The 14,655-nt window shown below is 45.6% G+C and overlaps 1 protein-coding gene across 1 annotated transcript; it reads left to right on the top strand.

Moving 5' to 3' along the window:
- Positions 1 to 4,830: 4,830 nt before the first annotated feature.
- Positions 4,831 to 14,350, top strand: TENT5A (terminal nucleotidyltransferase 5A). The gene is made up of 3 exons (XM_078648124.1): positions 4,831 to 6,334; positions 6,923 to 7,447; positions 10,126 to 14,350. The coding sequence occupies exons 2-3, from the start codon at positions 7,001 to 7,003 to the stop codon at positions 10,903 to 10,905; spliced, it is 1,227 nt and encodes a 408-aa protein (XP_078504250.1). The 5' UTR covers positions 4,831 to 6,334; positions 6,923 to 7,000; the 3' UTR covers positions 10,906 to 14,350.
- The last annotated feature ends 305 nt before the right edge of the window (positions 14,351 to 14,655 follow it).

The following is a 14,655-nucleotide window of genomic DNA, read 5'->3' as shown; positions in this document are numbered from 1 at the left end:
CCCCCAAGCGCCTTGAGACCCTCCCGGGTGAGTAGTGCGCTATACAAATGGCATGATTGATTGATTCTTAGAATATTTTATTTTTGATAGTTACCCTTTGGTGGTTTTAATATATGATGGTTTAATGCTAATTTAAGAGGATTATGGTCACTTATACATGTAGTTATGATGTTAAAGCCCATAAGGGAGGGTACCAGTTTAGGGGATATTTTTAAAAAAGTCTATTGTACTCCCTTTAGAACTACTCATAAATGTTGGAAGGTCACTGTTCTCTGTGGCAGCCATAACAGCTGCCAAAATAAAGTTGTTCTTTAAAATCAAGGAATTTAGTGCATCTCCATAGGGGATGTGCCTAAAATGAATAATGTAATCCTATCAAAGCATCCATCTGATCTTATGAAATGCTTGACTTCTTTGGCAACGATTGATTTTATCCAGTAACACTTTGCATTTTGGGGATTTCAGACCCTACTTACAATGTAATTTTTTTTTATACATTTCCTGGAATGTATTACTGTGGTGAATGGAAAGGCAGGACTGGCTAAAGGTGTCACAAGATCCGCAATCCAGCACCATACACCAAAGACTCATCCCTATTCTCCCGCTTCGTGTTATCCCACACCCTCAGTCCACTCTACCCTCTTGCACCAGCCTTGTGGTTACAGTTGGGATAAAGCAGGCATCTAGTACTATGAAAAGAAAGAGCATGTATTCTGTGGGTGCCTTTGTAGATATATGTGTATATTCATGAGAGTTGTGTCATGTTTATATGTGCCGAGTAAGAGGTGTGCTCATGTAAGTGCTTGGTGATGGTGAATAGTGTAAGTTTGTGTAGCATGAGTGGTGTGAGTGTAGGGTGAAAATGTGTCAATGTGAGTGTTAGGTGAGCTGCATGAATACAATGTGAGAGGACGGCCCATGTGAGTGTCGGGTTAGAGGAGTGTGTGCAGAGTGAGAGGAGGGTGGTATGAGCGGTGTAGATGCAGGATGAGTGGTGCAATGAGAGTGAAGGGTGATCTGTGAAAGTGACTGGTGAGTGCATGGTGAGAGGGGTTAGTGCAGGGTGGTGGTGTGTCCCTCTCCCAATAGGGATAGTCCAGCAGACTATTGTCCTATGTGCAGGGATGGTGAACAGAGAGTCTGTATGAGTGCAGGTGGAGAGGTTTGTCCGTGTGAGTGCAGGGTGAGATGAGGAAGTGCAAGGTGAGTGGTTTGACTCCATGGTAAGTGATCTGCTTGTTTGCATGGTGTGAGTGCAGGATCAGTGCTGTGACCATGTGAGAGAAGAGTGACCTGTGTGAGTGACAGGAGTGCATATATGAATGCATAATGAGCAATGTGACGGTGTGACAGTAGTGAGAGGAATGACTGCAGAGTGAGTGATCTGACTACATGAGTTTGTGTGTGAGTGAAAGTCCAGGGTGGTAAGAATTAATGCATGGTTAGTAACGTGCTTGTTTGAGTGATATTGCAGAGCGAGCAGTGAGAGTGACAGGTGAGTGAAGTATGACATGAGTGAAGTGTGAAATGAATGCAGGGCGAGTAGTATTCTTGCGTGACTGCAGGGTGAACAGGACGAGCGCATGGTGAGTGATGTGAATGCAGTGTACTCTTGTGAGCGCAGGGTAAGAGGAGGATGAACGATGTGAGGGCAGGGTAACAGCGTCAGCGGATGGTGAGCAATGTGAGTGCAGTATGATCGCTGTGAATGTAGGGTGAGAGGAGAAAGATTATTCTTGTGTGACTGCAGGGTGAACAGCGTGAGCGCATGGTGAGTGGTGTGAATGCAGTGTGCTCGTGTGAGCGCAGGGTAAGAAGAGGATGAACGATGTGAGGGCAGGGGAACGGCGTGAGTGAATGGTGAACAATGTGAGTGCAGTATGATTGCTGTGAGTGTAGGGTGAGAGGTGAAAGAGACAGGCGAGTAGTGTCATGTGCATGCACGGTAAGCTTATGTGAGTGCAAGGTAGTAGGAGTGTGAATGGCGAGAGTGCATGGTGAGCAGAGTTAGTGTAGTGTAACCATTATGAGTGCAGGGTGAGCAGTGCGAACAAGGAGTGAGTTGTCTGAATGCAGGATGTATTCCCAGACACTTGGAGTAACTCAGCATGTTATTAACAGCTGGCTTAGGTTTTCAGATAAAAAACATACTGTAATTGTGGTATCAATCAGAGACGGAGAATGGAGGAAATAAATAATGTGCTGATCCTGCAATAAACTTTCAGACACATGATTAGGGGTGTCAGCTCAGTATTTTGATGTCCTAGCTGATACAAAATTCTGCAAAATCACCTAAACCCAGTTTTTGATAAGCACTTATCTGTGCATACTTCCAAAAGCAAATATAACGAGCGAACACTTAAATGTGTTCTAGAGCTACATTAATGATCCATAACTAATAATTAAAAGAAACTAAGACAGAAATGTTGGTTACAAACTAATACATACCGTTTTATTTACATCTCTATTTATAGTTAAACAAGACCTTTGCAGGCTCTTTAAACAACAAATGACAGTTATTTTTCTTTTGGAAAGGTGGCATCCCTACTGGTGATATGCCTTTTCATGAAAAGCATTCTCACTATTGCAGTAAAAGTAAAATACAAAGGTAAGGAAGAGGCAGAGTAGGGACCCAGGGGGTACCGGAAGAGGTGAAAAAAGAAACAAAGCCTTGTTTATCAGTTCACCAAGACTCCAAAATGGTATTTTAAAGTCCTGTGAAAAACTCGGGTGTGGCGGATATAAGACTCAAGATACTGCCCAGTGGATGCCACAGAAGCTCTCAACAAGATACCCTTGCACACAACAAAATTATATAATAACAATGTGTCAGTGTGGACACTTGTACAGTAGAAACAAAGCCTGTGAATAGACAAAAATTCATTAAATGGTTCATGAGAAATATGGTGTTTTAATATTTTTAAGAGAAATACAGCAGACACGTGTTTCGTCGCATGTGGGAATATCCTCCGCGACTCCTCAGGGCTATAATGGATAGAGATGTCACTAGGGAAGTCGCTCCACTGGTGATACTTCCGACCCGGCAGGGTCCAGGACTCTAAAAGGCGACGTAGAAATACTGTGTAAGCGAGATCATTAAAGTGTTAAACTTGGAACGGTGAATACGCGGTAAGTGGATCTAAGCGAACATGTTGGTATGAAAATTCTCCTTCATAATACTCCTCAAAGACGTTGAGATGAAAGAGTCTGATTGAGTTAATCAGACCGACTGTAAGCAAGACGTTATTTGAAAGTGAGCAGGTAACTCAGTATACAGAGGGCGCCGTTTCCTAGCAGAGACTTGTGCGACTTCCACTCGGGACATGAGTTATGGGAGCCGATAGCTCTGCAATTGAGGGTGACCTCTGGAATTGTAGTATGAGACGTGTGCGTCTCATACTACAATTCTGCGTTCCGGATGCCACAGAAGCTCAAGCTGCAGCGGGCGGCCAAGACACACAGCAGGTGGGGGGGGGGGGGGAAGCCCTTTCAGCCATATGGGCGTTGCACGCTTGTCAAGCACTTTGAGAAATTGTACTCCCAATCCATTGCGATGCCTCTAGTCATCCACATCTAGTACTAAGTAATTACATCTCTCACAAACTAAATCGGCCAAAACACTCTAGGGCAGATTTACAACAAAGTAACGCAGCACGGTGCAGCAAGTCATTTTGCTGCGCTGTGCTGCTTTAGTTTGGAAAGCACAGAGATGCGACAAATTTACAAAATTATGCTGCATCTCTGTGCTTCCCCTACGCTGGCGCACAAATTGCAGCCATGCGCTGGCGCAGGCACCCTTGCACCATGGTGCAAGGATGCCTGCGCCATTGGGAGGTTGTTTTTATGCACAAAGAGGCACCTTCTTGCACACAAAAAAAATCACAACAGGCTTTTTCCTCTTTCAATGCGTGCTGTAGAATGCAGCACACATTGAAAGAGGAAAAAACGAGGAGAAATGAAAACATTTCTCCTTGTTACCTCTCGCTACCCCACCTCTAGGTGGCGTAACATTGACACACATCTCCAGATTTGCGATTTCTCGTAAATCTGGAGCATGCGTCTTGTTCCATGGGCGTTGCGTGGGAACACCCACAGCAACACCCATGGAACGCCCCTTCCACGCACAGTGCTGCGTGTGAAGGGGCCGCATTTACAAGGAGAGGAAATGTCACGCAGGGTGGCTTTTCCTCTCCTTGTAAATATGGAGGAGCCCCCTGCGCCATCAGTACGTCCTGCAAAGTGACGTAGTGGTGGCGGAGGGGGCTTGTAAATCTGCCCCTACCACTCTTTTGAGGAGGCGTGTATTTGCTCCATCACCATACATCAGTGTTCCTTCAGTCCTTTCGGTTTCTCAGCGATCGAGCACGTAATTTCGTGTCCTGCAGGGGTCGCTGTTGTCTCATGCTTAGGTTTGTGTGGTAGCGCTGAATGATACTCATTCTCGGAGCGCCTGCGGTTGTTTACATGAAGGGTATTCTCCGTGAGTTTGTTTCTGCTAAATTCGGCTGCACTGCTAATTGGCACAGTCGAAAGCGTCGATACTTAACTCCTTTATCAATGAAGCGTACTAACGAACTTTTTCGATCTCGTAGGCCAGTAAAGAAGTGGATTGTTATCGTGTGCTTCAAGTCGGTATGTTTCATTAGCGGACATTTGCTTGCGTTTGTCGGACCCCGTGCGTTCCATGCATTTTTTTTCAAATGTATCAGCGGATAATGAGTTTCTGGGTTGGCCCAGTCTGTACTATCCCATGCCAGAATTACTAGGTGATAAAAACATTTAACCTATATACTTGACTTATACAATGTATCTTTCGTTTTTTTCCAACAGGTTGTCAAATGTGTAGGCTTGTCATCCCAGCATGCGATGATTTTCGGAAAACCCACCGCACACCATCACAAAATCGAATCCGATTCCCGACTGCCATATGGATAGTTCGGAAAGTCAAACCCCTGGACAATCGAACGGCGGCGGAATGCTACTATAATAATGAGAGATTGTTCATCTCAATTGACAACCTAGGTGGTAATGTGGATACATTGTAGGGAAGAAGGGTTATCGCGAAGGCTAATGTCTTGGAAAAGCTACAAAAACGTTTTAACACATAGAAGAAGTAGTCTTTCGACTGTCTAAGTTAGGAAATTGATTTTAGGTAGATGGGTACAATACCACAGGATAATCAATTAGCATATTACGTTAATGAAACGCACAACATTTTGAAAGGTGGGTTATGTCTAGTTTGTGATCGTGGAAGGACGGAGGCGTATGAGAGAGACCCCCGCGAGTTAAGAGACCCCCGACTTCGACTGTGCTTAGAGGGAGCACGGCGTTATCGGTGACAACACTAGTACTTCCATTACTTGAGCACTCGAGCGGGGGAGGCGACAGCTGTGCGAGCTTGCGGTGACGCACCACCTCCGTGTGCGCGCCCATTGGTTGATGACGCAGGAGGAGACGTCACGATCCGGGCCGAGCACAGCTGCGTACAGGGTGCAGACGCGACAGCGGACCGTTCCATTACTCGAAGTGCAACACCTGGGGGAGGCTGAGCGTCCTTTCAGTACTCCGCTCCCTGTCATTGCCCTGTTTGCGCACTGCCCAGTTATACTTGATGGTGGGGATCTTTCTTGCTCCTAGAAATGTAAAAAAAAGTTTTGTGCATCGGAGAGGGGGGGAGGGGGAGGGGGGCATGCTCTGGTCACTCACCGACGTCCAGCTCCCTTATTACAAAGTGTACCTTGATACTAACTATGCAACCAGATAGATAGGCGTTATTCCACATCGCCTTCCTCCTTGTCATATTACTGCATTAACTTTCGATGCTAATTCAGAGTTAAGTATGTATAGCCGTATCTGGTGAGGAGGCTAGGGCCGGAGGTCAGACTCAGATCCCATTAATAAGTGGTTTTTCTTTCCAATATCCCTCATACCTTTTTTGCTCAAACACTCACTAGAAGCACATCTGTGCTATCCTGGAAAGTTGAGTCGAATTAGCCTTCGTTTCCGTGCTGCTGCTCCTCTAGCAGAGGAACCCAGCAGAGCCCACCAGACCAGCGCCTGGAGCTCAGGCAGCTGCTGCGCGTGAACGCAGGGGTGGGCGTGACCACAGCAGGGAGACGCTCTGGCACCGACGGGGCATTCCGAGTTGGCGAGCTGGGCGCGGTCATGTAGATGAGGGGGCGTGTCGGCGCGTGGTGACGCCTGACCCGGTCGAGCAGTGGAAACCTCATATATAAAGTAGTGAGAGGCGGTGGCGACGGCATCAGACTCTGCTACTGGCATCGCAGGAGAGTAGCAACTGGCACTATTGAGCTCCAGCCGCAGAAGCATCCAGGTGAGGAGCGCGCCTCAGATTAGGCCAGCCTGTAGCCGAATGGGATATGCCTCAGTCTCGCTTTTCCATCCTCATTAAGGAGTGTTGGCTGCACGGATGTGTGTGTATGCGCGCTGCCGTTTGACTATATGATAATCCTTCCCGAGCGAGCCACTTGGATTTCATGACGTTTTTAGGCCGTTTTAATGGCAGTGTGCAAACTAGACATCGCACTCAAGGAGTGCAATGCATTTGGGATAATGTAAATGTAGTTGAGCTTATAAGGAGATTCCACTGTATTATCATGAGAACAACGCAAATGTAATATTAGTTCACACACCTTGGTGTAGGAGGGCCTGCAAGTTGCTGCTAATCATGCAACCAGTGCATTTCGCGCTGAAGTCCATAACCCAGTGGTTGCTCGTTTAACCGGTTGTGAGCGTGGCATAGAGTGTATAGGGTAGTGCATGCAGTGCACATGAAGTGTGGACACAGCACGAGTTGAGGAGAGGTAGTGCACGGGGCAGGGGGGCAGGCGTCGAGCATGAAAGGGGGGCTGTACCCGTTATTCAAGTGATCCTCTCGCTGACAGTTCACTTTTATTTTTAGGAACAACAGGATTCTGCAGCTGCCAGTATTGAGGAGCTACTGAACGGTGCACCGGTGGAGCTGCTGGGGCTCCTCGGCATGGCTGATGACGAACAGAGCGGCAGTGCCCCCGCGGAGGGTGGGCAAGCCCCGGAGTGCGAGGATTGCGACGGTGGGCAGTGTAACGTCCTGAGCTGGGAGCAGGTGCAACGACTAGACCAAATTTTGGCCGAGACCATCCCCATCCATGGCCGAGGAAACTTCCCCACCCTAGAACTGCAGCCAAGGCAGATCGTGCGGGCGGTGCGGCGGCGCCTGGAGGACCGCGGCATCCACGTGCGAGATGTGCGACTGAACGGCTCGGCGGCCAGCCACGTCCTGCACCAGCAGAGCGGCCTGGGCTACAAGGACCTGGACCTCATCTTCTGCGCGGAGCTCCGCGGCCAGGCCGAGTTCCAGACTGTCAAGGACGTGGTGCTGGACTGTCTCCTGGACTTCCTACCCGAGGGCGTCAACAAAGACAAGATCACGCCACTCACCCTCAAGGTAAGGATGGACACCCACACACTGCCTGAAGCATCGGTGCTTTGAGACAGCACAGCAAGTACTCACTCGCAATGACGGCAGGCCTGACCTCCCAGCTAACACCTAACCATATCAGTCCCTCACTTGCCAGAGCCAGCCCTCACAATGACACCCTTCCCTGCCGTTATATCAACAAGACAACAGAAAGCCTTCAGAACCGTGCTCAGCTCAGGGGTAGTAGAGCTTGCCCCCCCCCCCCACACGCACACACACACACACAACCTCCACAGCGCACTCGCACTTCGTAGGCTTTACCACCCTGAATCGGAAGTAGCCTATCCAACTGCCAGCAGAGTTAGTTCTCAAAACAGATGTGTATTCAAGACGGTAAACATATTCTCACCCTCTCAGGAGAGCCAGTCACCAAAAAGTGCTTTCTCTCACGATCACTGTATGACCTGATATTAACTGGATTGCAAACCTATCCATTGCGAACATTTCTTCCCTTTCTATGGCAGAGCTAAGTCGACATACCACACAGTTGTCGGAGCTCTCTTCACCATTGCCAGATATACATTAATAGACCCCAAAGCCACCCCCATAGTTAATACGCCTAGTAAAGCAGGACTGATGTTCCGCCTTCTAGTCTACTCTGCACAGCCTTTACAACATCGATTGCTCTCACAGGGTTGTGGTCTGCGGATCTCAGGTAGCGGAGCTAGAGCTCTCTGCGTGCACACACTCCTGCTTTCAGTTTACAGTCTCATGACTGGCTCGCCCTTGCAGGGCAGCCCACCCCACAGGGACTTTTACCACACCGCATACCATCCGTAAGCCCTCCCCGCGCACCGACTGACAAGGCAGATATTTGAGACGTCGAAGGCCTTAATTAATCGTACGTTTGACAACTCGGTGCCCACCGGGCTTCTTCGACGGTGCACTCCCCCGTTGTGTGGTGCGCTTCTCCACATCAGTACACAACACGCTTTCAGACAGCTGCGCGTAGGAGTTTACAGCGTTGATGTGTGTGAGGGAAGCTGGAGAGGGCTGTGCAATACACGGAGACGCTTGTTTCCTTCTGAATCTTACACAGGCAGCCCTGACAATTTTTTAATGTACGCTCATTTCAAATATACATCCTTCAGTAAACAATGTTGGGAATTCGTCAGTGACTGTAAGCGCAACCTGCGGGTTGACCCGCTAAATTGAGATGGTGAACAAAATGCTATACCGTGGACCGATTCTAGAAGGTCCGATGAATCCTTGCAACCCACCCCCTCATCCCACCACGAAGGTAATTATTCTTGGTGCGCGCTCAGAACGAGACAATCTACGCTTCTGCGTTCATTCGACAGCAGCGCAGTGACGTCGAATATAAACTTATTTACACAGTTGCACGACAGTACTGTTAAAATCATTTTCCCTTATTGCCTTCCTGCGATATGTTGTATTTCTAATCCCCCCTGCAAGCGGATAATGCGCTTACTGTAAGGAGCTTTCGACACTTTGTTGAAACGTCATATCTTTTCTTTCCTGAAATAGGATCTGCCTCCCGAGTTTAATAAAGGGCGGCAGAAGTGACTCAGTAATGCAGGAATCTGCGTGCGTTCTGCCTGGAGAGATTGAAGTCAGATGCGCTCACATTTCTATGTCTCCCCCAACCGTCCATGCATCACTTGTGCCATTAAATATAAAGGTAGAGTGGCACGGCCTGACCAATCTATCCACCCACACACGGATATGTGCAGAACCTAATATAGTGGCAAAAACGACTAGTGATTACTTTTGAGCCTTCATGGGCACTCAGTCTTATTTTTATGTCATCATTACCACTTGTGTACAGTATAAGTCTTGCAGACTCTTTGCACCTTGAGGCAGTGAGTGGCTTGTTTGGGCAAGCCCCTTTCAGCCATTAATTTGAGACTCCATCAACCACATCTTGGATCAGCGCTGAGGAGTCTATACCTATACGCTCCTTGAAAGTGGTTCAATTGCAATAGAAGAGGGACTCGTGCTTCTGGAAAGTACACTGGATCACTGCACTCTAAATATGTTTTTTTATTTCATACATGCACAGTGTATACAAATAACATTTTATTTTCTTTTTTTGCACTCTATTGAAAAACACATATATTGTTATGACAACACATCTCTCTTATGGTTTTCATTAATCAAATGGTTCTTAGGGACCCTTGCAACTACCTTTTTAGCAGTTGAAGATATTTTTCAATGCACGCAGAAGCTGCCCTGCTGCTCAAATACCTAGGGGCAGATTTATGAAGGCCTTGCGCCGCCGGTGCGTCACTTTTTCCCATGTTAAAAATGACGCACCAACGGCGCAAGGCCTTCATAAATCTGCCCCCAAGTGCATGTGCCTGCTGCTTTGGTAAAACCCATAGGTTTGATTTATACACAATGCAGGGGAGCCTATTTAACTTTACCAGCTGTTCTTTATGGTTTGATGCTGTGTTAAGACTGGCCTAGGTGGCCCCCACTCGAGGTGCCAGATACCCATTAGCAGCATCAAATATGGTCTTGCATCTGGGGAGGAGATTGCTGCCAAAATCAGAGCATGCCTAAGAGTGATAGACTACATTGTTTGGGTTGCCGCAAACAGGAGAAAAGATAAAGACCTAGAGATTCAAAGAAAGACACTACTTATAATTCTATTTTTTTTCTCTTTCTCTCTATAATTGCAGGAAGCTTACGTTCAAAAGATGGTGAAAGTTTGCAATGACTCAGATCGTTGGAGTCTCATTTCCTTGTCCAATAACCATGGGAAAAATGTGGAGTTAAAGTTTGTGGACTCTTTGAGGAGGCAATTTGAGTTCAGTGTTGATTCTTTTCAGATCAAGCTTGACTCTCTCCTGCTTTTCTACGAATGCTCAGAGAACCCAATGACTGAACCGTTCCATCCCACCATCATTGGTGAGAGTGTCTATGGGGATTTCCAGCAGGCCTTCGACCACCTCTGCAACAAGACCATCGACACTAGGAACCCTGAGGAAATAAGAGGAGGTGGGCTTCTCAAGTACTGCAATCTCTTGGTGAGGGGCTTCACTGCTGCTTCAGAGACTGAGATGAAATCTCTGCAGAGGTACATGTGCTCAAGGTTTTTCATTGATTTTTCAGACATTGGGGAACAGCAGAGGAAGCTCGAGGCCTATTTACAGAATCACTTTGTAGGATTGGAAGACCGGAAGTATGACTATCTGATGACCCTGCACAGCGTGGTTAATGAAAGCACTGTCTGCCTGATGGGACACGAGAGGAGACAAACACTAAACCTAATCACTACGTTAGCCATTCGTGTCTTGGCAGAGCAGAACATTATTCCCAACGTGGCCAATGTGACTTGCTACTACCAGCCTGCCCCATATGTTGCGGACGCAAACTTTAGCAATTACTACATTGCCCAAGTCCAGCCCGTCTATGCTTGCCAGCAACACACCTACTCTACTTGGTTGCCCTGCAATTAAGAATGGCTGCAAGGCACTGTGTGAGGCGATCTAAATGAAAAGGGAAGTGGAAGAGGGCGACCCTTTCCCTAGAATTGGTTCTGATTTCCGTGCAGTGAGAGTCCGCTCATGCTGTCAAAGCTGGGTTTAGGCATTTGTTTTCTTTCAAATGCATGATTGGTCTGAAAAAAGCAGACAACCAGTTGGCATCCAACCCAGAGCACTAGAGGTAGGCCACAAAAAAAGAGTGCCCTCCTGAAAGGAACAAGGGCCCGATGTGATTAAATTATGGCCTTGCTGTAATTGCTCGGATGGGCGTTACTTGCAGACAGTTTGGAGAGTTATGGGGGACCAACCATAAATATCCTTGTGTTTATCAAGGGCACAGAGGAAGAGAGTTGCTATACAGAGCATGTCAGATAGATGTGGGGCTTGCAGCTTCAAAGAGGGCCAGTGTGATGATCACATTATTGCTTGAGCAGAAAACTTTAACAAGACAGGTTTGTTCAAGAATAAGGGATAATCTAGTTATTCCGAAGCAGCAAATTGAATTTAGGCCCATATTATAAAGGAAGCTGCAGTAGTTTATCGCCGATTTACCGGCAGGAAATTGCCGATAAAGCGGCGATAATGGGCTTGATGATATGCGATTCGAATTTCAATCGAAGCCCAGGTTAGATGTGTGAACATCTAACATGGGCTTCAATTGAAATTCGAATCGCATATTATCAAGCCCATTATCGCCGCTTTATCGGCAGTTTCCTGCCGGTAAAGCGGCGATAAACTACAGCAGCTTCCTTGATAATATGGCCCTTAGTTTCTCTATTCGAAAGTGTTTTTTTCCTCACAATAACGAATGAATGTGCAATGAGAAATGGCTGCGAAACCTATTTTACACTCGAAGACCAAAGATTTCAACCTTAAGATACCCAATTGAGGAAGTTCACTTAGAACAATGTATTTGCACACAAATATACTATTTAAAGTGCCTGTTGCCTTTAGAATAAATTTGAAAGTAAAGAGATAATAATTTGTAATAATGACCACGGTTTTTTTTATGGGGTAAGGGGAGAACGTAAACCTGTGAATAAACGGTGGAGGAAATGCCTTATTTTTTGATAAATGCTTTTGTTAAATTAATGTTGTTTTGAAATGCTCTTATTTGTATGACTGTCTATGTGTATGTATAGCATGTATATATTTATATATCATGTGTACATATGTATACATAGACGTGTTATAGTCTAGATAAAATGTAGCACTTGGAGCATTAAAATGCTGTGTTGTTTTAGTTTCCAGCTGGATGTTGTAGCACAGTAGTTGATTTGCAGTTACATCACCTGTAGGCCGAATTGGGATGCAAGAGTACATTCATGGATACTTTTTCCCTAGTTGAAGCTTTCCACTTTAATGTTCTGACGTTTATATATTTCTACCCACCATTGTTGTGACTACCTCCATGGTCTGTAATGTGAGCATGGGTTAAAAGAAGCCCGGGACCACTGCTGAGCGTTCCGTCCTGGAAGGGTTACTAGGAGCTCTGCTTTCCTGCAATGCACACCGATATTTTTTCCAGGTGGAGTTTGCAGTTTGGAAGTACACAAGGCAACCCTTGAAAAACAGTTACATTTCTAGAATACAAAATGCCACTCAACTGTCGTCCCATTTCACGTTGTATACGTATGTGCAATTCATAAAATGTTCCTGCATCTGGCTGGACAATCTAGAATTACATGACATAAATGATATAATTTCAAGTGGTTGTTTCTTGAAAACTCCTAAGAAATATGAAATTTTATTTGATGTCCCTTATATTTATTATTCACATTATGGGCCAATGCCCACCTTCAACTGGTGTTCTATCAATAAAAAGCCTACCACACTGTCAAGGAAGGAGGCCAGATCAACACTGTTTTAGTTTGAATTTTCTTTTGACCTTATGACTTACTCGCAGGCCAGCATGGTACTGCTATTTAGTAACGTTTGCACAAGAACTCCTTGACTCCTTGCCTTGCTTTGGTCTCTGTTTGCTTTCTGGCTAGCCAGTGGGCTCCTTCGCGGAATACTCCAGTTGGTAATGATGTTTTCCCAGGGCACTCGCTCTTTCAGCTGCAGATCTGGCTTGAGAAGTGTTTGTTAGAATGCAGAGGGCTGGCCTTTGGCTGATCAGAGATCTTTGACGGAAGCAGAAGGGAGGGGTGGGGAAATGGGATCAGCTGGTAATGTGGTATGTTTTCCTACCACAACTATTCACTGCAGTGTGCTGTGCGTCACCCATCAACGAAAAAGCTGCAGCTTCTAAGGTAGCAGCACATAAACTGAATTCTTTGGGAATTTTTTTTGCATCTCTCTGAGATGCTTTTACTTAGTTTTCCCAGTTTCAGTGACTACCATCTATGCTCCATGTTACTTGCCGAGAACGAGCAATGCTCCCTAAATTGAGGAATGACTCGAGTGACAGGAATGATTTACCCTCTTCATTATTTCAATATAGTTGTTCTTTCTCTACTAGAGGTGCCACAAGCCTCCCTAGCCCCGACCCCACAACTTTTGTGTCCGGAATTTGAATACAAGTTCTGGTAGACCAGGAAGCTACCACTACTAAAATGAATAATACGGGTCACCAACAATAAAACTGCAGATAGCTTTGGCTTAAGGCCATTAAACATAAACATTTGAGTCCTATTGTTTCATGAGGCACACAGTGCGAATGGAGTGTTTTGCAAATGCCACAGCAATCCAATTACACACACTAAAACATATTTTCCAGTTTTCTGCACTTAGTTTTTGAAAGGCGATACCTGCCCATATTAACCTTTCCTATTTAACCTTTTCAGCTTTTTGCATGTTCTTCTTGCATTCAGGATTGCCATGTTTCTAAATTTCAGTGGCCATGACTTTTTGAAGTCTGTCTGTTCGATGGCTCTTCATAGTTTAAAACTAAATCTTGCCTCCCTCTAATTTAAAGACAGACAAGGTGTTAAGCTAAATCTATAAGTATAAAAAAATACAGGGTTCACGTATTCAGTCCCTATTCACAAATATAACTTAAACAAAAAATTCTTTGTGCTTATTTTTTCCAGTGCAGAAAATCACGTTTTCATAACATTTAACTCTTGTAATTATAGCTTGCTGGCAAAGTAATTCGTGTGGAGGAAAAAGTAAAGAAAAAAGGGCAGCTTGGCTTGATTTGTGCATAGACCTACATTAGGAAAGCAGCTTAGGCAGTTTACTTTCCCTCCTAGAGAAAATGTCTCTTTGAAGCGTCTTGTTGCAGCAGACTGGTCCCAGGAGGTTTTCATTTAGGAGCACTGACTATCGGCTTTCTCTGGGTCAGGCAGGGTGTGACACAGCACAGGTTCTATAGACTGCAGCACTTGCATTAAGTGCTCGAGGGAACATATTGTGAATTTTGTTTACATTGTCCAATATTTGGATTGTTTTGTAAATAAAACGTTATTTTGTTCTTCTTGTGTGCATTTTCTTTAATATTTTACATGTTTTCTTGTTTTGCGACCAATCTAATGGAACAACTATTAGGTAGCCTTTTTCCTTGACTCTTCTGAATTTTTCTGGTTGTGTCCATTAGGGGTTGAGAGGTAACTGCATTATTTCCATGCCAGCTGTAAGCCCTTAACTGAGGACTGCATGAGAAGTATAGCAGCAGCAGCACACTTTTAAATTGTCACCTGCTAATTTCAGCAAAGTTAAGTACTAGCCCATGCAACTTTGAATAATAATTGAATTTTTCAGATTGCACCAGGTGTAAAG

Source organism: Lissotriton helveticus, chromosome 6, assembly GCF_964261635.1.
Source record: "Lissotriton helveticus chromosome 6, aLisHel1.1, whole genome shotgun sequence".
NCBI classification, from domain to species: domain Eukaryota; kingdom Metazoa; phylum Chordata; class Amphibia; order Caudata; family Salamandridae; genus Lissotriton; species Lissotriton helveticus.
This window is presented reverse-complemented; position numbering and strand designations above follow the sequence as displayed.